General features: G+C 43.4%; 1 protein-coding gene across 5 annotated transcripts in view; it reads right to left on the bottom strand.

The window, feature by feature from the left end:
• pcsk7 (proprotein convertase subtilisin/kexin type 7) overlaps positions 1-23,277 on the bottom strand; it is a 237,485-nt gene that overhangs the window by 152,498 nt on the left and 61,710 nt on the right. For all 5 annotated transcript variants that reach the window (XM_041174191.1, XM_041174194.1, XM_041174193.1 and 2 more), the window contains one exon: positions 685-823. In XM_041174191.1, coding sequence (XP_041030125.1) covers positions 685-823 — 139 coding nt within the window. The remainder of the gene's footprint in view (positions 1-684; positions 824-23,277) is intronic.

Genomic DNA, 23,277 nt, shown 5'->3' with positions numbered 1-23,277 from the left:
GTAATCGGGGATAAGTCAAACACTATTATTTAGGCTGATTAGCTCCTTTAAAGAGGGTGGAGAAATCGTTCCAGCACTGAAGGTTCTAATCGTGAGTTTGGGAGTGGTGCAAAATCCCTGTGGAACACTAATGATCCAATTCTGCTAGGGTCATTGAAATGTCATCAAACAATGCAATTGTTCGAATTGTGTACTGTACTGCCGTATCTTGGCGTTCTGCTAGATTATCTACATAGTCAGGAAAAAAATTCTAAAAAAAAACTAATGGAACTTTTAATTTCCTTTAGACATGGAGCAAGAGGAACTCTCAAAGTTTACATTTGATTCCGAATTTGAGGCGGAGCCAAAATGTAACATTCTGGACATTGTATGCAGTCACGGACTTTGAGTGCAGACATAACTTGCAACTCACCCTTTAAACAAAAAGGACCCAACAGTCAACTTTACACAAATCACTCTGTGAAACACTACCTTCAGCACATGCAGTCTAGAACCACTGTTCAAAATAAACTAGGCCACCAATCCTGCTTGAACCACGGACCAGATCAGTTTGCAGAAACCGGTCACCAAGAAAATGCTTTTCTACTTCAACCTTTTTATTCAATTCTGTCCCTCCCTCTCCCCCTACCCCCCACCACCCACTCAAAATCTTCTCCCCCCAGGAATCTATGAACTGTGGCTTACCGATGGTGATGGTGTAGATGGAGTTCGCATAACCATCGTAGTTGCAGTTGTCCTCATACTGGCCTCCGTTTCCACTGGCTACCACGAAAATACTCCCAAAGCCACGGCGACCAACCATCACTCCATGCTGTAACGCAGCCTGCACAAGGGTCACAAGGTGTAAAGAGCATCAATTAGCATAGAAAGTAGACTTTAATGATATGCTTTGAAAGGATTATGCAACAATTTAAATAGCAAGTGCCAATCCATTCCTTTCACCGTTTTAAATATTTTCTTGCCAACCTAAGTCTTTCTGGGAAAAGTCCAGGAGGTCCAGATAATTGACCAATTAACTTGAATTAAAAGAAATCTGGGAGAAAGAATGTAATTGAAAGTTATTTTACTCGTTTGGCTTTCTCGTAAACCATACTCTATATTTTGAGGCATGTATCACAACAATGCTATTTAGCTGGATGTGTGCACCGACATCAAAATGTTTCAGGGGACAAAACTCACTTGAACCAAGACTTTTATGCAATGCAATATATTTTCTATATTGTCAAATTTCTCCCACCAGTAACTGCGCTCCAGCCACCAGCACCTGCAGGGTTATTTTTTTAATTCCTGGGATGTGAGGATCTCCAGCAGGCCCAACATTTATTGCCCATCCCTAATTGATGTTCAGGAGACAGTGGGGAAACACCTACACCTGTCATTTCAGTGAGCAGTTAAGAGTCAACCACATTGCTGTGGGTCTGAAATCACACATTAGGCGCTAGACCAGGTAAGGACAGCAGGTTTCTTCCCCTGAAAGGCTTCAGCGAACCAGGTAGGTTTTTATGACAATCCGGTAGTTGCATGATCATTACTAATGAGAGTAGCGCTTCATTCCAGATTTATCAATTAATTGAATTTAAATTTCTCCAGGTGCCGTGATGGGATCTGAATTCAAGTCTCCAGAGGATTAGACCACGCCTCTGGGTTACTCGTTCAGTAACATTACCAGTATGCTACTGTCTCTCATGTGTTTGCCAGCAAGGCACAATCAAGTTTGAAAAAACAAAGCCTAGAATTGCATTCCTGACTGGTTTCCACATCAAGTAGACATGGTCTAAAAAATTTATGCAATCACCAATACTCTTTGTTGAAGCTCCAGTAACAACACTTTGCGTGAACACAATTCTCACTGTGTACTCCTCCCAAAATACTAAATTTTGAAAACGGTTCTGACCTCTCTTTCCACCCCACCCTCCAACCATGGCATCCAGTTACTTCCAGTCATCAAACCCCTTAGTCTGGATTTTGCAGGGCCGAGGCCTGCTGAATGAGCAAGTTATGTCGTGTTTGAAGTATGCAGCACTGTTCGCTAATAGGATCAGTGAGGCCCTCATCAGGAGGGTCCAGGTTTGAACACTGGCCTGTGCTAACTCGATCTCATCAAAAGCAGCAGTGGGGCTGCTACAACTGATCTTAGCTTCTGGAAGAGAAAACGTCGCTGGGAATCCAAATGCTTTCCAACCAACGGCAATGTTAGATGAAGGCAGGACTCGGATAGACCGGTTTGTCACATGTTAAAATATCTTCCAATATTGATTGTCAAGGCTCACACATAAAGGATGAGATTTTCTGGTCCCACCAGTGGCAAAGAATGAGCGCTTGGATCATAAAATGATACAACAAAGGAGGATGACATTCGGCCCATCATGCTTGTGCTGGTTCTTTGAAAGAGTTTTCCGATTAGTCCTACTCCCTTGCTCTTCCCCCATAGCCCAGAATTTCTTTATCAAGTATTTATTCAATTCCCTTTTCAAACTTACTATTGAATCTGCTTCCACCATCCTTTCATACAGTGCACTCCATGTCAGAGCAACTTCCTGTGTAATTTTTTTTCCCCCTCACGTCACTTTTGTTTTTCTTTTCCCCAATTACTTTAAATTTGTGTCCTCTTGGAAACAGTTCCTCCTTATTTACTTCAGCAAAACTTGTCATGATTTTGAACACTTCTATCAAATCTCCCCTTAACCCTCTCTGCTTTGAGGAAACAAAAGCCAGCTTCTTAAGTCTTTCCACGTAACTGAAGTCTTTCATCCCTGGTACCATTTCAGTGAATCTCCTCCGCACCCGCTCTCCAAGGGCTTGACATCCTTCCTAAAATACTGTCCCCAGAATTGACTAAAGGCTCCATTCGAGCCTAACCAGATAATGATGGGTGCCCCATACCTGTGCCACAACAGCTTAGCAAGGCAATAAATGCCGTACAGGGGGAAGCAGTAAAGGATTAAAGTCAAAAGAGAAAACAAGTTGAAAAAAAAAACTTGAGATCTAATTTACTCTGTACCCTCAGCATTCAGGGATCGAGCAAGGAAAATGTAATGCTCCTTATGTACAACACTAACTCACTCCATTAACCATTGCTTCTTCCAATTAAGTTTTTTTTTGGTACCAGAGATTTGGGCAACTCCAACATAGGCTATCAATGGAACTTTCTCTGGTTGTCATGAGAAGATGATAGTGGGCCTTATGTAGTGAGCGGCTTGTTAGGCCCCAAGAAGTGGCGTTGAGTCAAAACCAATATATTACCGGAATAACATAAAAGACTAGAATGGGAAAGAGGGACAAGTTCCTTTCCCTGGAGGAAGTGACTGAAGCAGTGGGTTTTTGTGGCAATCTGGAAGCTTTCATGGTCCCTGTATTTTGGGCACCCTGCCCATAAATTGCTAGATTTAGTGAATCCAGTTTCGTGGCGAGATTTCAAGTCCCAATTTCTGTGTTGTTGGCACTGCATCACTACACTGCCACGCCCTAATGAACTGATCAAGTGACAAGAACAGGAACAACCTGTCAAGTAAGAGAAGCTCAGAAATACCACCTTTATAAATTGTTTGGTTCTATTACCTACTTGAGCGTCCTGCAGCACAACACAAGAATGACCTGGCGAGAACCTACCCACTATTGCAACACGTTCATTAGAGCAGTCGTCACAATGCACGATTCTGCCATCACCTTCTCTGTTTAACTTCAATGTTCTGTAAATCTACTTTGTAACTATGTGTTAATATTTGACAGCTATGTGCCAGGGGAGAGACCTGCATCAAGTCTGTTTATCATTACAAGAACTGCTGTTAGCTTCTATACTACCATTATTCTGGCAATGACAGGGGTGGGAAGAGTTTCATATTACAAGTAATGTTTCAAAAATGGTCTCCAATACATAGCTGGATTATAAATAAGTGGAGATGAGCCTCCCTTACAGAACAAGCACAAGCTGAGCAGTTTCCCCAATTTGTCAATTGCTGTGAACACATTTCTATTTGACGAAAGTAGACTATATAAACAATTTGGACGAAACCATTTCCAACAAAACAAAGGAATTATTTAACAGCATTCAAAGTACACCTTCAAAGAAAGAAGTAAATTCAACACAACTGGAAACTCTAAAGCGCGAGTGTTCAAGCTTTTTCCTCTCTGCAAGCTTCTGATTTGTGTACTATTACGATTCCCATAGAACAACACTTTAAAAAGAAATTTGAACTTCCAGTGAATGACCAAAATGATCACATAAGGCTACAAGTTTTAAGACTTTTACTGTAACAAACAAACTAAAAGCAACAATTACTAAACACTATTTCAGTAGACAACTTATACTCTAAATCACAGAAAAGATGCCCCCATTTAAACTTTTGCAACTACCAAAAATTCCCCTGCCATGGTTAAATTTTACTCTGTCCCTTAAGTGGACAATTCATTCTCCAGGAACCAGTTCAAAGTGATCCACTTCCAACTGGATAACTTCTACTCCCTGAACTGATTTTCGACAGTGAAGTACAAATTGGAGATCCCTCCCTCTAGCCTAAGCTAGGCAACTCTTCCATCTTCATTTAAGCCCTCTCAAACTTCATCTCTTCAATCCAAGCATGTGCTCCCACCCACATCCTGCTTGGGGAACAATAGAGACTTGGTGCCTTTATCTCTCTGCCCTCTCTTCCTCTCACATACTTACAGATGAACTCTGTTTGAGGTTCAGTGATACATTCAGGAAAACCTGCAACCTGATCTTACAATGGCTCTTCCCATTTCAAAGCCCAACTCCGAGGCATCACATGGGTCTTGTATCCAGATAGAAATGCTAATTAGCTATCCTCCAGACACCCAACTCTATTCTATCTTGGAATTAATTTGACAGTTTAAAGCATAACTGTTTACTGACAATCTTAACACCTCCCTCAGACTTGGAGACTAACTGCCTATCCACTGACAGTTCAGCTGGTCAATAGGTCATTGTTTACAGGTTCGAATATCTTGCACTTTCTTCCGAGTAAGAGAGTCTGGACATCCCTCTAACAACCACGCCAGCCAGGTTTGTCTTCAGCAGAATTCGGAACAGGTCACATGACCCCCTTCATTCCTCCATTTTACCTTAAATTAAAGACAGAGTCCCAAAATATAATCTTATGAGCTTTGAACTGTTGTCATTTTGCTGCATTCACAGTAACACTCTCAGCTCCTTTCTGATCTTGACAGCTACTAGGCTAGAAAGTCAGCTGGACCCCTCAGGCAGGTACAAGAGTGGATTAACATCTTTAAAAAAGGAGAGGGATTGATATCCTTCATGATGGTGATTTGAAGGTTACAGAAAGAGTAACAAGAAATGAGGAAAAGAAAGCACAGCTTAAGATCGAGAGGTCAGAATAGACTACTCTCTTGCCAAGTTAATAACATTGCACATACACATAAAATTTATACATAATAATCTCATGCCTTTAATGTAGAAAATTGCGCTTAAGCTAAGGAGGGGGTGGGGGCGAAAACGAGAAATAATAAAAACAGATTCAGTGGGAACAATTGTCCACCTACAAGGTTTTATCTTGTAATTAGCAGCAGCATCTTCACAATCCCAGGACAAACACCTTATTCAGAACACTTGTCTGTGCCCAACACGAAATGGCCGCCAATAGCTGTCTGCACATGGTCCATGCATGCACAAGAATCCAGTGACCAAATTAAAAAATATGCTGCCTAAAAACATAACCATGATTATCTGAGCAGCGCCATCTTTGCTCCTGCTCTCTGCCTAATCTGTCACTTGCAATGACATAATGGAGTAAAAGGCTAGAACTGCGCATGTGTACATAAAGTGCGCCACCTAGCATTGCACTGGTAACAGATGCAGCCTATTCAGAATGGCTGAGACACCTACAACTTTAAGAGCTCACACAGAGAGAGCCAAAGAGCTTCTCTACCTTAACTCACTGAGACACTCAGGCATTATTCTGAGCAATAATTATTTAACTTGGAGAATTTTCACTTCAGAATTCCCATCAGCCCACTGGTGCGGAGCTGAATTAGTCAGGTGTGTTTCAAGTGGAGACACCCAAAATAAATATTTAGACCAAGTGTGGAGGTAGGTCACGAAACAAACTGCTCTCCAGGTGGAGGCAAAGGCTGTCTGAAGAGAATTTGTCTGAAATTAGTTCAAAATGCTCACGGAGTCCTTGTCCACAAATGAACGCTCTGAGGAAATAGAACAGGTGAGAGTTGGATAAACTCAACTGAGGGAGATAAACAAAGGTTGTGTGGAACTCCTGCCTACGGAGGCCACCCCTTTCCTCTGGTGTGGCAATATGCTGTTTATTAGACTGTGGCAAACTTAGAACTTGCTGCTTGTACATTTGGAATTTTAACTTTATGGTTAATTACAGCAAACCTAAACTGGAAATGATCCCTCCCCTACCCTGCCAAAAACATATCTGTCATAGAGTCACAGAGGTCTACAGCATAGAAAAAGGCCCTTCAGCCCATTGAGTCTGTGCCGGTCAAACAAGTATCTAACTATTCTAATCCCATTTTCCAGTACCAGGCCCATAGCCTTGTATACCATGGCATCGCAAGTGCACATCCAAATACTTCTTAAATGTTATGAGGGTTTCTGCCTCTACCACCCTTTCAGGCAGAGAGTTCCAGATTCCCACCACCCTCTGGGTGAAAAAATTTTTCCTCACGTCCCCTCTAAACCTCCTCATTTTAAGAAGTCAAATCCAAAGAAGAAATTTCCAATGGATCGAACAGTGAGCTTAAAAATTATGAAAGAGATAGGCCTGAATTTTCTAGCAGGGCTTATGCAATTTCCAGGTGGTCTCAAACAGGAAAATGGGGCTGTGAAACCTATTGCTGACTCTCCACCCACTAAAATGAGCCATTTAAATTTCCTTCCCCACCACTCACCCCTCAACAAAACTGACATAAGCCCCTCCTCCGCCCCCCTGTACCGCAGGGTGTGGGAGGTAGGGATAGGCCTTGGGATTCCAGTTGTTCTCACTTTCTTCCCATCTCTGACTCATTGTTGCCTAAGATCAGAAGAGGATGGTGGCGAGGAGGGTCCATGGTGTGGGGCGGGGGGTGGTGATGACTAGTCGATAGGTAAATATGATCATTCATTCTGTCTCCAAGATCATTCAGAGGATTCATCAGAATGATTCCACAGATGAGGGGTTTTCGTTCCAAGTTAGGTTGGAGAAGCTGCAGTTGTTCTGCTTGGAGCAAAGGAGATTGAGGACAGATCTGTTGCGAAAGGTGTACAAGATGTCACATTATAAACTTTTGGTCAATACTTCTAAGAAAACTGGGCCACAAGCGAGCTATTAAAATGGCTGCTGCAAATCACATAACCTTGGTATTTGAGCTACAGCTGGTACCAAGTCTCGAGCGAATACCTAAGTAAATATGGACATTCACAGCCCTCCGGGGACATCATAAATCTCTCTGTTTAAGGATGACCTAACACAAAAGACTATGGAACTTTCCAGACCACCTGTCTTTATGTTTCATACTGAATAAGAAGGAAGATAAAAACTCATTTGATGGCAGATAGAAGTGAATGGTCCCTATCACTGTCCACAACACAGGATTGTGTAATCAACATAAATACCACCACTTTACTTGAAAAAGATTTGAACTTGTGGAAGTCACATGATGAGGTAACCATGTTTTTGCCTGCTTTTAAGAATTGGCTAAGAGTGGTTTGCAGGCAGTACCACCAAAGTTGTCAGGAGCATCATTTCAACCTGTCTGTGAACTGACTCGGAAACAAGATGCAAGACATTACGTAGCCAGAATACGTAACCTATTCCAGTCAAAACTGCGCCTGAGAATCAACCTTCTAGCTATTCGACTACAAGAAACATCACAACCTACTGTGAACCCTTTGCTTTGCAAGACCCTCATTCCAACTTTAAATAATCAAATCCATTTAAAAGACCACAGTGTGCCACGTGGGAAACCGAAGATCGTAAATCAATCTGTAAAAGTGCCTGAGCTTTAACTGTGTCCAATCTTTGTGTGTGTGGGAGTGAGACCGAGTGTGTCAGAGGCGTTGCGGTTAATTTTAAATTTTTACTGTTAAACTCACAAAAGCTTGCTGTTGGATTGTTTAATTGGAATACGCACTCCAAGGGTGTACAAGCAAACTGATCAAGGGCCGCAGGATAACACACAAATTCTGTCCGTGACAGAGATTATGACAGGTTTAGACAAGGTAAAAAATAAGATAAAAATAAGATTTTAAAAAAGCTGTTCCCATTAACTGATGGTACAAGGACTAGGTAGCACAGTTTTAGGGTGTTAGGCGGGAAACATGGGGGGGAACATGGGGGAACATGAGGAAGAATTTTTTTTGCAGTGAGTGACAATGACCTGGAACTCGCTGCCCACTGGTGTGGTGCAAGCAGGGACAATGATTTCAAAACAAAATTGGACAGGAATTTGAGGGAAATAAACTTGCATGCCACAGGGATAAAGCAGGAAAACGATTGCTCTGCAGAGAACCAGCACGGACTTGACGGGCTGAATGGCATCTTTCCATGCCGTAATGGCTGTGTGATTCATCACTCGGAAGTCGTCTGATTCAGAGTCCTTTCCAAATGTTACACAGCAGTACTTAGGGTGTTTCCATCGCCTTTAATATCAAAACCAACTGAGGCGTTGCAACCAGTTCCACCAAACATTCATCTGTCTTGGCAGCACCAGACTCCCTCCACACAGTGGAGGCAGAGTGGGAGCCTACCCTGCTTAGATAAGTGATCCTGACTCAAGAAAATAGGTGGGATTATGGTGGTGGTTGCTGAATGAAGTCCAGGCGGAGCAGGCTCAAGCGGCCGTATGTTCCCTATGTTCCTCTAAGAGCTTCTTATCTGACCTCTCTCTGACAGGGAAGGAGGAATATCTGTCATAAGACGGCATTTTTACCACAAGCGTGGCATCAGTTTCAAGCAGTCTTGCGTCGTACTGATACACAACATGGATAATGCAAAGAAAGAGACGTTAAACTTATTGTGATCCAAACCCATTAACGTTTATATTCAAGATCTTGAAGGGTTAATATAAGAAATGTGATAGATTGTTACTATTGATCACCGAGGCAGTAACAAGAGGACATAAATTTAAGCCAACCACAGAAAACAATTAAAGAGTGTTGGGTTTTGGAAGACATTTCTTTACAGGATGGCAGAATGTGGAAATCTTGGTCACAAACCATTGTTGGAACAGAGTCCATAACGACTCCTAAAAGGAAATCTGGTAATTTCACTATTCCTGCCAAGCAGTCTTCTCCAAAAAGACAGATGGAGTTTTCATTTGTAAATCACGGGTGGCTCTTCTGACTCATTCTTTGGGGAGTCTGTTTACTTTAAGAACCTCGGTCATTGGGTTGGCAGATGCTGTTCTGGTTATTAATGGCTTTGAAGTAAATGTAACATTCCTATCATTGAACCTCAGCCGTCTTAAAAAGCACACTAGTGTAATTTAATCAGAAATGTAAAAGCTACTGTTCCAAACTCTATTATGTGACCTTTTCAGCTTTTTCTCCGCTTAGCTCACACTGCAACCCTGTCCTTGTACTGCCACCTTTTAAAAGGAGTGCAAATTTAACGCATTTCCTTTCTTTTCAATGAGAAATGTAGTCCTTAAACAGCTTTTTAAGGACTATCCTCCTGAAATTTGTGACGCAGCTCAATAAGCCACCCGATTCTAATGTGAACCAAGGCTTTTCTTCTTTAAAAATAATATATTTTTGTGCATTGTATTGGGCACAGACTTCCCACAAAGCAAGCCATTAACTTCAGTTAAGTGAATAGATTGGAGGGGTTAGGGCTGTTCTTCTTCGAGAAGGTTCAGAGGAGAGTTGATGGAGGTGCTCAAAATCATGAGGAGTCTGGGTAATAATATGGAGAGAAACTGTTCCCCTTAGTGAAAGGATGAAGAACCAGACGACACTGATTTAAATCGATTGACAAAAGAATCAGAGGCAACATGAGAAAAAGCTTTTTTTTTTTATAAACACGGCGCGTGGTTAGGATCTGGAGTTCACTGCCTGAGACAGGTTTAACAGTGGCTTTCAAAAGGGAATTGTGTAAATATCCAAGGAGAAAGATTTTGCAGGCTACAGGGAAGAGACGGGTGAGTGGGACTGACTGAGTTGGTCTCACGGAGAGGTGGCACAGACACGATGGGCCAAATGGTCTCCTTCTGTGCCACAGCCATTTCATGATCCCATAACTCTGTCCTGTTAGGGCATTGTGTCACAGCCTAAGGTCAGCTACACAATTATAAAACGATATGGCTCAAAAACATTTTGGACAGTTAGCCCATCAAGCTAACATCAATGCCTTTCTCTACTTAAGCCACCTATTCTAATGAAACACTCCTGTTACTTCCCTAACTTCCTTGTTTCCATTTAGAAGCATTTACAGACTCAACAATGATTCCGAACATATTCTACTCATCCTCTGTTTAAATGAATGCTTTTCTAACCTCTGCTTTTTAATCATTTCTGTGTTCATCTTAACTTTGTGTCCGCCCATTTTTGGATTGTCTTAGTGACCAGTAATAATCAACACTATTTGATTTATCATCATAATTAGGAAGACTCCCATCGATCAGGTCAGTAAATAACATTCTCAGCTCAGGTGGGTTAGAAAAAGTGTCCTCAGAATGATTATCCTCATGTTCCCAACACTGTGGTGTTAATGTAGGGCCTACAAGGCTCTAGAGACTTGAGCACAAAAATCTAGGTTCACATTCCAACACAGGTGCCATCTTTTGGATGAGACATTAAACAGGGGCCTCGCCTGCTCTCCCAGGCAGATGCAGAAGGGTCCACAGCACTATTTTAAGTAAAAACAGGAGTTCTCCCCAGTGTCCAGGCTGATAATTATCCCTCAAACTGCATCATTAAAACAATCATCTGATCACTATCACACCACCATTTGTGGGAACTTGCTGTGCAGAATTTTGTTGCCTTGTTTAAACAGCAAATTACACTTTTAAAAGTATTTCATTGGCTATAAAGAGCTTCAAGACACAGTGCAAGGGACAATATAAATGCAAGTCTTTCTTCCTTGATTTAACAGGTGACATTGCTGGGAGTGTACAATGGGTCCCCAAACAGTCAGAGAGAAATAGAAGGGCAGATATGAGGGCAAATTTCAGACAAATGTAACAATATTAGGGTATATTAATAAAAGGCCGATTTTAATATATAGTGGGGGAATTTCAACTTCCCCAACATTAACTGGGTTAGTCATAGTGTGATAGGGTTAGAGGGAGTGGAATTCTCAAAATGCATCCAGGAGAGCTTTTTAAGCCAGTACGTAGAATGCCCTACAAGAAAGGGGACAGTCCTGGACTTAATTTTAGGGAATGAAGCCGGGCAAGTGGTAGAAGAATCAGTGGGGGAGCATTTTGCAGATAATGATCATAACTCCGTTAGATTCAAGGTTGTTATGGAAAAGGACAAGGATGGGCCAGAAACCAGAGTTCTAAGCTGGGGGAATGCCAATTTTAATAAGATCAGATATGATTTGGCCAGAGTGGACTGCGAGCAGTGACTTTTAGGTAAATCTGCATCAGAGCAGTGGGGCTCATTCAAGAAGGAAATAGGGGGAGTACAGGGCCAACATATTCCAGTAAAGACAAAGGTCCAACAAACCTAAGGAACCCTGGATGTCGAGGGATATACAGGATTGGATAAAGAGAAAAAGGGATGCTTATGGCAGATACCGAGGGCTCAAAACAGCGGAAGCCCTAGAGGAGTATAGAATGTGTGGGGGGGTGGGGGGGACTTAAAAAGGAAATTAGGAGAGCAAAAAGGGGACTTGAAAAAACATTGGCAGATAAAATAAAGGAAAATCCAAAGTTATTTTACAAGCACATTTAGAATAAGAGGATAACTAGGGAAAGAGTAGGGCCCATTAAGGACCATAATGGTAATTTGTGTGTGGAGCCGGAAGACATAGGCAGGGTTCTAAATGAATACTTTGTGTCGGTGTTCACAAGTGAGATGGATGCCGTGGGTATGGAAATCAGGCAGAAGGACTGTGATATAATTAAAGAAATTAGCATAGAAAGGGAGGAGGTTCTAAGTGGTCTGGCAGGCTTAAAAGTAGATAAATCTCCAGGCCCGGATGAAATATATCCCTGGCTGTTGAGTGAGGCAAGGGAGGAGATAGCAGGGGTGCTGGCAATAATTTTCAATACCTCTCTGGCCACAGGAGAAGTACCAGAGGACTGGAGGACAGCCAATGTAGTACTGTTATTCAAGAAGGGAAGAAGGGATAAACTAGGGAACAACAGGCCAATCAGTCTAACCTCAGTGGTGGAGAAACTATTGGAAGCAATTCTGAGGGACAGAATTAATCTACACTTGGAGAGGCAGGAATTAAACAAGGACAGTCAGCATTGTTTTGTTAAGGGGACGTCATGTCTGACCAATTTGATTGAATTTCTCAAAAAGGTAACCAGGTGTGTAGATTAGGGCAATGCATTTGACGTTGTCTACTTGGACTTCAGTAAGGCTTTTGATAAGGTCCCGCATGGGAGACTGATAACAAACGTAAGAGCCCATGGGATCCAAGGCAATTTGGCAAATTGGATCCAGAATTGGCTGAGTGGCAGGAAGCAGAGGCTGATGTTGGAGGGGTGTTTTTGTGACTGGATGCCTGTGTCCAGTGGGGTTCCACAGGGATTGGTGTTGGGTCCCTTGCTGTTTGTGGTATACATAAAACGATTTAGGCTTGAATGTAGGAGAGTTGATCAGTAAGTTTGCGGATGACACAAAAATTGTTGGGGTGGTAAATAATGAGGAGGATAGCCTTAGATTACAGGGGGATATAAACAGGCTGGTCAGATGAGCTGATCAGTGGCAAATGGAATTTAATCTGGATAAGTGTGAGGTGATGCACTTGGGCAGGACAAACAAGGCACGGGAATACATGATGAATGGTAGGACCCTGGGAAGTACCGAGGATCAGAGGGACCTTGGTGTACGTGTCCACTGGTCCCTTAAGGTAGCGGGACAGGTAGATAAGGTGGTTAAGAAGGCATATGCCTTTATTAGACGAGGCATAGAACATAAGAGCAGGGGGATTATGCTGGAACTGTATAAAACGCTGGTTAGGCCACAGCTAGAGTATTGTGTGCAGTTCTGGAATCCGCATTATAGGAAGCATGTGATTGCACTAGAGAGCGTGCAGAGGAGATTCACCAGGATGTTGCCTGGGCTGGAGAGTTTTAGTTATGAGGAGAGATTGGATAGACTGGGGTTATTTTCCCTGGAGCAGAGGAAATTGAAGGGGGACATGATTGAGGTGTATAAAATTATGAGGGGCATAGAAGGGGTAGACATGAAGGAACTTTTCCCCTTGGTGGAGGGATCAATAACCAGGGGGCATAGATTTAAGGTAAGGGGCAGGAGGTTTAGAGGGGATGTGAGGAAGAATTTTTTCACCCAGATGGTGGTAGGAATCTGGAACTCACTGCCTGAATGGGTGGTAGAGGCAGAAACCCTCATAACATTTAAGAAGTATTTGGATGTGCACTTGCGATGCCATGGCATACAAGACTATAGGCCTAGTGCTGGAAAATGGGATTAGAATAGTTAGGTACTTGTTTGACCGGCATAGACTCAACAGGCCGAAGGGCCTTTTTCTATGCTGTAGACCTCTATGACTCTATGAGTTCCTAATGGAAATCAGCAGGGAGTGTGATTAAGCTCTACTGCGATGCCCTCTACAGTCACTCAGCCCACCGACACTCATTTTTCAGCCTTGTGATCAATTGGATGAAGTGACAGATGGTTCTCTGTGTCAGTGGATCCACTGCCCACCAAGAATGATCTCCCTTTCAAAGACAGGGTGAGCAACTAGAGAAGACAAACATTTGTGTAATAATTTTAGTTTTATTTAGTGTGCAACGTACCTTCAAGAATAATACCTGTTAAAGCAGATCACATGATCTGTAATAACCAATAGGAGTAGCAGCGCGGGCTACCTCAGCAGTCAGGGTAGAGATAGAGTTGGAGTTGAAAGCACACGTCTAGTTGCTGCTGAGTATATGGTAAGTAAACTTAATTTTCCACCCAAGCAGTCTCTGCAGATCAACTCTATCACTAATAGTACAACTCAGCCACCCTTACAACAATTTGTATGTTCAGCTACCAGATCTTGTGGGGGAAGGGGTGTTTTGGCAGACTTGTAACAAGCTATCTTGGGGATTTGTTTTCTTTTGCAAGGATTAGAGTAAGGAATGCCATTTTTCTGGAAGTAGGACATTTTGTTTAGAAAATTTTTTTGATCATTAGCTGAACTGACTGACAGTTCTCTTTTTAAAAATGCTTTCAGACCTAGCCATTTCCTTTCGTTCAGCTCAAGCCATCTGAAGTTGTGATCAGGTTCTCCAACATCCAGCTGTTCTAATAACGGCCTAATTACTTCATTGTAAAAAAGGGAGAAAAAAAAATCCATAGTAAAACTTCAGAGCAGTCACACCAAGTCACGCTCAGTTGTCAGAGGCTATAATCATTTTCTTCTCTTTGAAGAATGTTATATTGTTCGCAGGTGCAACTCACTGTACTCACTGATCAGGTCTGTCTGCATGTGACCTGATACATTTCTTCTCGAAAAAGCCAGACAACGCTTCACATTCCTGCTGACATACAACTGCTACACGGAAGAACTGCAAAACATTACTTTCCAAATGTTGGCAGCTCAGCTACTGATGGATTATGAACGTCCACACATGCAATTTTAAAGCAGTGATTTAAGTGCACTCCATGGTGCAACAGGAGGCTGTACAGATCAAAAAAGGTCCCAGCTTCGTTCTCAAGTCTGTGCGGAGTTACCCTACCTCAGCTTGGTGGCAGCCATGGCTCAGTGGGTAGCACTGTCTTGCCTCAGAGTCAGACGGTCATGGATTCAAGTCCCGCTACAGAAGCACATGTACAACAATCTAAGCCGACACTCCAGTGTGGAGCCAAGGGAGTGATGCACTGTCTGGAGATACCGTTTTCCAGATGAGACATTAAACCAAGGCCCTGGCTCTTCCCTCAGGTGGATGTGATGCCACTACTGTGAAGACGGACACGGGAATATCCCTTGTGTCCTGGTCACAAACCAAAACCATGGAAAGGAAACCGATTAGCTGGTCATTATCGCATTGTGCACACTAAGCTTGTAACAACAGCAAAGTGTTGCCATCTTTCCTGGATTACAACAGTGACAACTTCCAATGGATTTCATTGGCTTTGGGATGTCTTTGAGGTTGTGAAATGCAAGTTTAGAAATGTGTTAAACTAATCGCAGCACCAGTCAGCCATTCCTAAATTCTAATGGGTCTCTTTTCATTGAATCAAAGCAAAAAAGATCTGAACCAAACCAGCATGTAAAAATCATCATTGTTTTTCCCATTTTTAAATGATCATCTCTTTTTTCAACTGAATTTTAAATAACACTGCTGAGAATATAAACATCTGAAGTGCAGTGACATTTAGAAAGACAAAATAGAGTAGGGGAATTTTACCTCCCGCACAATTGGCGGGGGAGGGTGTGGGGAGTAAAAATTTTAAAACGCACAGTATGATCCAAATGCCCTGCCTTCACAGCTGCTACCATTTTGATGCCAGCTGGTTGCTTTTGGATGGCAATTCACCAATTGGTCAGTGTTCCCAAGGGTGAAGGGTGAAAAGTTGGTGAGGATGAAACATGAAGATTCCTGGGCTTGTGCTCTGGTTGTTTATCCACTGACGTGTGTGTGTGTGTGTGTGTGTGTGTGTGTGGACATCAGGTTGGAACAACAACTTGCATTTATATAGCACTTTTAAAGGTAGCAAAACACCCCAAGGTGCTTGAAAGGAGCATTATCAAACAAGTTCTGCAACTGAGCCACGTAGGACGACATCAGGGCAGGTGATCAAAGAGGTACACCTAAAGGAGCATGTTTAAGGAGGAAAGAGAGGTAGAAAGATCTAGAGAGGGAATTCTAGAGCTTCAGGGCTTGACAGCTGAAGGTATGGCCGCCAATGATGGGGCAATAAAAATCAAGGATGTTCAAGAGGTCAGAATTAGAGAAGTGTTGACATTGGAGGGTTATGAGGTTGGAGGAGATTACGGAGGTAGTGAGGGACAAAGCCATGGAGGGATTTAAAAAGAAGGATTAGAACTTCAAAAATGAAGGTGTTGCTCAACCAGGAGCCAATGTAGGTTCTGGAGCACAGGGGTGATGGCCAAAAAGGACTTGACGCGAGTTAGCAGAAGGGTAGCAGAAATTTGGATAATCATAAGGTTATGGAGGGTGGAAGATGATTGCTGACCAGGAGCAGGTTGGAATCTTCAAGACTTGAGGTAACATAGGCCTGGATAAGCTGAGGCAGGGGCGGAGTTGGGCGATGTTATGGAGGTGCAAGTAGGAAGTCTTGGTAATGCAGATATATGGCTGTATGCTTTTTTCTAGATCCAATACGACACCATGATTGCAAATAATCTGGTTCGGCCTCGAACTGTTCGCCATGGAGAGGGATGGAGCCAGTAGCGAGGGAGCAGAGTTAGTGCTGGGGATGGAAGAGAATGGTTTTAGTCTTTCCAATATTTAATTGGGAACTGCAAGAGTTTCAGCTGAGATGCCATTTACAAATAAACAATCTACTAGTACTCTGTCCACGATCACATTGTTAAGTTTTTACACTCTCAACTACATTAGGTAATCAGCCTTCCACAAGAGGTTGCATTTCTTTAACCAACAATAAATTGTGGTTCCCCCGCAGACTGTACCCCCACCCTACACTTCTCAGTTCGATTATCTGAGATACCTGACATTTATTTCCCCTTCCAGTAAAAACTCAGGAGACATCCCATAGCTTGAAACCGAAGCGTGAAGCTAAGTACATTGAACATAATGATACCTAAACAGCAGACGCCACAAGGTACTTCCGGGGAACAGTGGAGGTGAAATTGGTCTTGGATCGCAGTGTAAACTGAGCGATAGTGAATCCATAGCCTGTTTTATACTTCCAGTGAAACAAATGGAAATAGCTCAGAGTGAAATTTTTTAAAAAGAGCACAAATTAGCAAATTCAGGTTAGAGAGAAGAAAAGCAAAAATGAGTGGAGTAAGAAAAAGGGAAATGCACAAGTCAGTCAGCATCTGAGGTAAAAAGCTTCGAGAGCCCTAGTCAGATGATGGGCCTCCATCCGAAACACTGCAGCTCTTTCTCCTTTTTAGATGCAGACTGTTTCCAGCTTTATAATCAAGGGTGAACAGCTCTCTTACATACAAACATATGAATTAGGACCGGAGTAGGCCATTCGGTCCCTCCAGCCTGCTCCGCCATTTGTTAAGATCACAGCTGATCTGATTGTGGCCTCAACTCTACTCTCCTGGCTGCCGGCCTATACCCCTCAAGAATCTAACTCAGTCTTAAAAATATTCAATGGCCCTGTCTCCACTGCTCGCTGGGGAAGAGAATTCCACAGACCAATGACCCTCAGAGAAAAAAAGTTTCTCATCTCAATCTTAAATGGGAGACCCCTTATTTTTAAACTAATCCTGTCTCCCCTAGTCCTGGTTCGTATTATCAGACCCTCAGTGTCAAGAAAACATTTTGTCATCTTTTTGGCTTTGATTCATGTCACCGTAATAACTAGAACCTGTTTAAGAGAAGCATGCAACTTACGGAGGCACTGTTTAAACAGAGGTAACCTTCAGAGTCCTGGTCACAACAATGCAAAATTACTTCCCTATCAAGCAGCTGAGGTTATTCATAATGGAACACAGGAGTAAATTGAACCATTTAGTAGTTCCATGTCCAATTTACCCGTGTATTTTACATAGAAAAATCATCACACATCATTTATTTACTAGTGCTGTCTGAATTATACCCAACATTTAGTTTGGTGAAGGTTCAATATGGTCCATTGTACAATATAACATTTGGCACTGGTAAGAACTTCTAACTGTTCAGCAGCTATTATGTCAAAGACATGGCATGTGAGATAAAAACAGAAAAATGCTGGAAAAACTCATCAGGTCTGACAGCATCTGCAGTCAGAGAAACAGAGTTAATGTGTTGAATCCATATGATTCTTCCTCAGAGCTAAAGAGGAGTAGAAATGTGATGAAATTTATATTGTTTAAGGGGGGTGGAGCAGGTGAAGCTGGATAGAGGGTCAGTGATAGGTGGGGGCTAAGGAGAGACTGACAAAGATGTCATGGACACAAGACAAAGGGTGTTAATGGTGATGGTAAGGGCTAAAGAAGGTGCTGAAAGTGACATAAAGATAAGAAAGCAGAAATGTGTTAATAGCAGAACAAGGGTCAGCACTCTGAAAGAACAACGTGGAACACGTAATAGCTGGGTCTGTTGGAGGTGCAGTGAGGGGAGTGGGCAGTGGTTGGGGGAAAAGGGATAAAAAAGGGGGGATAAAACGATGAATAAAATGAATAAAAATAAATTTTTAAAAAGGGATTAAAAAGGGGGTTAAGATGGAGGAGAGAGTTCATGGTCTGAAGTTGTTGAACTCAGTGTTAAGTCCAGAAGGCTGTATAAAGTGCCTAATCGGAAGATGAGGTGCTTTGGCAGCCTGAATATTTAAAATTCAGGAATGGTTTTAACCAGCACAAGGGATTAACTGTTGATAATAACAGGTGCCTAAAAACACATTTTCCATGCTCATCAATTTGATATCTGCCAAGATGTTTAAAGAACTGTTTAAAATCAGTGTTTTATTGATGATTTAAATACCCATATTTTTTTCTGAATGCTTCCCTATTTTATATTTAGCATGAAAAATCAGATGGGGGGGAATTCACAACCCAAATGAAATCAGGTGAAATCTGAAGAACAATCATTTTGAACGTCGCTAAATCTCAAGAAAAAGACTAACAAGACACAATGAAGTTGAATGACAATCCCAAACTATTTGCAGTTCACATTGCTGCTCGCATTAACCTGATAGTACAAGGGCTAGGAGACACAGGTTTAACATTATGGACAGGAGATGCAGGGTGGACTGTGTGGAAAAACATTTTACACAGTGAGTGATAATGACAAGGGTAGTGGAATCAGAAGGAAATTGAAGAACCACTTGAGGGAAATAAACCAGTGGGTATAGAGTGGGAGAATGGGGAATGGGACTAACTGGATTGCTCTACAGAGATCCAGCATGGACTCAAATGGGCCAAATGGCCTCCTTCGGTGCCATAATACAACAACGACACGAAGAAAAACCATTGCCCCTTGATGTTCGATGGCATTACCATCACTGAATCCCTCACCATCAACATCCTGGGTGTTACCATTGACCAGAAACTGAACTGGACTAGCCATATCAATACTGTGGCTCTAATAGCAGTTCAGAGGTTAAGAATCCTGCAGCGAGTAACACACCTCTTGGCTTGGCAAAGCCTGGCCATCATCTAAAAAGGCACAAGTCAGGAGTGTGATGCAATACTCTCCACTTGCCTGGATGAGTGCAGCTCCAACAACACTCAAGAATCTCAACACCATCCTGACAAAGCAGTCCACTTGGTTGGCACCCCATCCACAAACATTCACTCCCTCCACCACCATTGCACAGTGACAGCTGTACGTACCATCTTCAAGATGCACTGATTTGGAGCTACATCGCCATTCCTGCGCCAGCACTGGGTCAAAATCCTGGAACTCCCATGCTAACAGCACTGTGTGTGTGTACCTGTACCACATGGACTGCGGTGGTTCAAGGAGACGGCTCACCACCAGCTTCTCAAGGGCTATCAGGGCTGGCCTAACCAGTGACACCCACATCCAACCAACGAATAAAGAAAAAGAGAATTCCTTAATCCATGCTAATATGTTTCCCCCAATTCCACGAGCACTAATTTTGTGGAACAACCTCTTGTGTGACACTTTATTGAAGAATCCAAATATACCATGGGCAGGAATTTCCCCTTGTCGGGTGGGTAAGGCAGGCGAGCCTGGTCACAGCCGTCATATGGACCACCGCCCGTGAGCAGGCTCTGACTGAACAATTAAGGGCCAGCCAGTGTGAAATGTGCGCTAAAAGCCTCAGCGTGCTGGGGGAGTGGGGTGGAGCGGGAGGAGCGCAAGTGCTGAACTCTGTGCATGCGCAGGGGAACCCGCACTAAAAGCTCCCTGAAGGCAGGGGAGCTGAAGAATTTTAAATAGAACAATAAACATTTCACAAACGATATAAACATGCCCCCACACGTGACTCAGTCACACGAAGTGGGACATGTAAAAAAGGATGTTAAAAAAATGGGGGTTTTTTTGGTCACCGTTGGAAACCTCGTCCAGCCCGTGGATGAGGTCGTGTAAAAAAATGCAAAGGCCGCCTGGCCTATTTGCCCACTTGCCAACTGAACGGTTGAACAGGCAACAAAAAAATACAAATTAATTAATTGCTTAAGAGCCTTAATAGGCCTCTTAATTGTCAGCAGGTGCGCTGCCACCTCTCATGCGCCCGCTGACTGAACTATCACAAGGCCACACGATGACGTTGGGACACTCGCTCGACATTATTGTTCACTATTTTACTCCCGATCGGGTTGGGCACGCGCCCGCCTGTGGGATGAAAATTTCTGCCCCACGTCTATTACTGTCAATTACAGGGCGAGATCTCCTGACTCAAGTGTGATGTTGATGGAAAATTCCTTTGCTTCTTTTCTATGAAACCTGACATAATAGTGCAGCGTGACAGACAGGGGGACAGTGCTGAACCACTAAAAACATCAGCACAGGATATTGGCCCATCACATACACAGGACCCACTGTGAGCTGCACCTGCTTGGAGGATTCAGTTTGCTTTTCAGGAGTGCTAATTCAGTTGTGTCACAGGAAATCTGTTCAATTTTCACAGGACTTATCTGAGGGCGTTTGCAAGAGACCATATTGACTTCCTTCAATCTCCGTGAATCCTGGGGAATTCTGGCAGGGCTGTACAAGCAGGAATACAGGGAATTCAGAAAGGCCATCTCGTACAGATTGCCTTTCACCCCAGCAGTAACGCACAAAAGCAGGCTTCGTGGGTGGGCAAGATGGGGAAACACTCGAGGACGAGCTCAGTGTAACTCTTTCAGAGTCAAACAATTAAAATTAAGTTAGCAAAACGAGGGATAAAATAAACACAGCCCCTAAGTTAGGTTAGCTGTAAAACCAAAGACAAAGTTTAAAGAAAACTTACAAACATCAAATCAAATGTGATTAAGGGGGTCGATAAAGCTCCCCAACACCCGCGGTGCCCACCGGGCGCGGAAGGACTCGACGGTGCCGGCAGACACCGCGTGCTCCCTCTCCAGGGACACCCGGCCGTGAACGTAGCCGTGGAAGAGGGGCAGACAGTCAGGTGGAACGACCCCCTCGACTGCCCGCTGCCTGGACCTGTTAATGGCCAACTTGGCCAGGCCCAGGAGCAGGTTCACGAGGAGGTCATCCTCCACCCCCACCCCAAACCTCCGCACCGGGTGTCTGTAGATCAGGAACGTGGGGCTGAAGTGCAAACAAAACATCAATAAAAGGTTTTTTTAAATAACTGAACAGGGAGTGCAGCCTACAACAATTAACATAGACATGGTCCACGGACTCCAAAAGACCACAAAAAGAGCAGGTATCCTGGGAATCCATGAACCTACACATCCTACGGTTATAGGAGACTGCAACACCCTCCACCCCAGGTCCCCGATGGAAAGCGGGAGGTCACCTCTGTACAGGGCCTCCCAACAGGGACCTCCGCCGCCGGACAGCAACAAGGCACGCCAGGGCGTGTCCGGGCGGCGGGCGAGGGCAAGGAAGTGAAAGGCGTGCGGCAGGAGCCCGTACCGGAAACCCCTCCGCGCCGTGCTAAAGGACACGGAGGGCATTTCCCCCCCCAGGCAGCTCATATTGAGGGGCACCGGCACCCGAGGGAGGGTTAGCTCAGTGTAGAAGCACAATGAGAGATTGAGGGGTAAAGGATCTACAGGGCTGCCCTCATTGCCGATTTTAAAGGAGCTGTAATAAGAAGTATTTCACTCCTGACCATCGCTTACTGAGCTTCTGCTGCCAAAGCTGCACCGGCTCTAAAGGCCACTAGCTTAGAACTTGCATCAGTTGTCATCAGTCCTCAAGCAGGAGAGCTCCCAGTCCTAACATTCTGCATTAAACTACGTGCCTTGGAAACAGCTTACAAAACAGGACTCATGCATCTCAGAATCTTGTCGGTTCCTTTCCATATTCATTCTAAAGCCACTGACCCTCTTTAAAACACAGATTTACAGCCCCTGAACTTGCCGGTACCCTGCCCAAGTATCAATCATTCATGTGCCAATCCCGCAAATAGATGTTAAATGGCTATTTGGCCATATGGGACGTCACCAGAATGGCAGATCCTATCCTTCTTTCACCTCAGCTGGTATCCAGAGGTGAGCACTTTGCAACCGGGGAGGGGGGGAGGAGTCACAAAATAACCATCACAAACTATAACCGTGGCCAGTTTACTTTCCCAGCCTGCTTAAAGGAAGGGGTAGAGGTCAAATGTTAACCCCTCCTTCCCCCCACCCAGTTAACTCAGCACAGGCCAGGACGCTACACAACGATTTTGCAAATACGTGGCCAGAAATCACGATGATGAATTTACAATGAAAGGTTAGAGAGACATGGTGAAAATGCAAAGAAAGAGAAGTTGCCTTTCTTGTTAAAGGTAGAACTCTTGGATAAATCAGTTATGTTTGATTTTGCTGCAGAGCAGTTGAAGATTCTCCAACAATCAGAAAACCATTTTGGTGGCATTTACTAAGATTTATAAAACTTTCCTAAGTGTGTCACTTTGATTGCAGTAAAGTGTGTTTCTCAAGTCCTTATATCAGGAGCTTTGCTGTATACACCCCAGGGCTCTTAATGCTATCAGACAGAGTGGAAAAGAATATTTCATTACCTGGCACTACACTCTCCCTCTTTGGTTTGTTTTGTGCTAATTGGCCTGACCTTATAGAGCAGGCATTTCATTTTCACAAATGGTTACTCATTAACGCTCCTGGGTGAGTAACTGTGCACAAACAGGAAGAGCTGGTCCTGCATTGCTACCTAGGGAACATTCGAGAACAATACAGCAGATTACACGTCCTATGGAGTAATGACTCGAGTACAGCTTTTATGTAATTTAGTGTAGAATATATTTGAAATGCTTTAAGATCAATCCAGTGTCAATGATATGCATCATTAGGGCTTGGCAAATCAGGAATTAAAACTTGCAATATTTGCCTTCCACCCAGCACCGCACACGTCAACCTTATCTGGGTCATCTTAGGAAGAGGTGGA

The sequence above is a fragment of the Carcharodon carcharias genome, chromosome 25, assembly GCF_017639515.1.
Source record: "Carcharodon carcharias isolate sCarCar2 chromosome 25, sCarCar2.pri, whole genome shotgun sequence".
NCBI lineage: Eukaryota > Metazoa > Chordata > Chondrichthyes > Lamniformes > Lamnidae > Carcharodon > Carcharodon carcharias.
The sequence above is the reverse complement of the archived record's forward strand: the minus strand, read 5'-3'. Positions and strand labels throughout refer to the sequence as shown.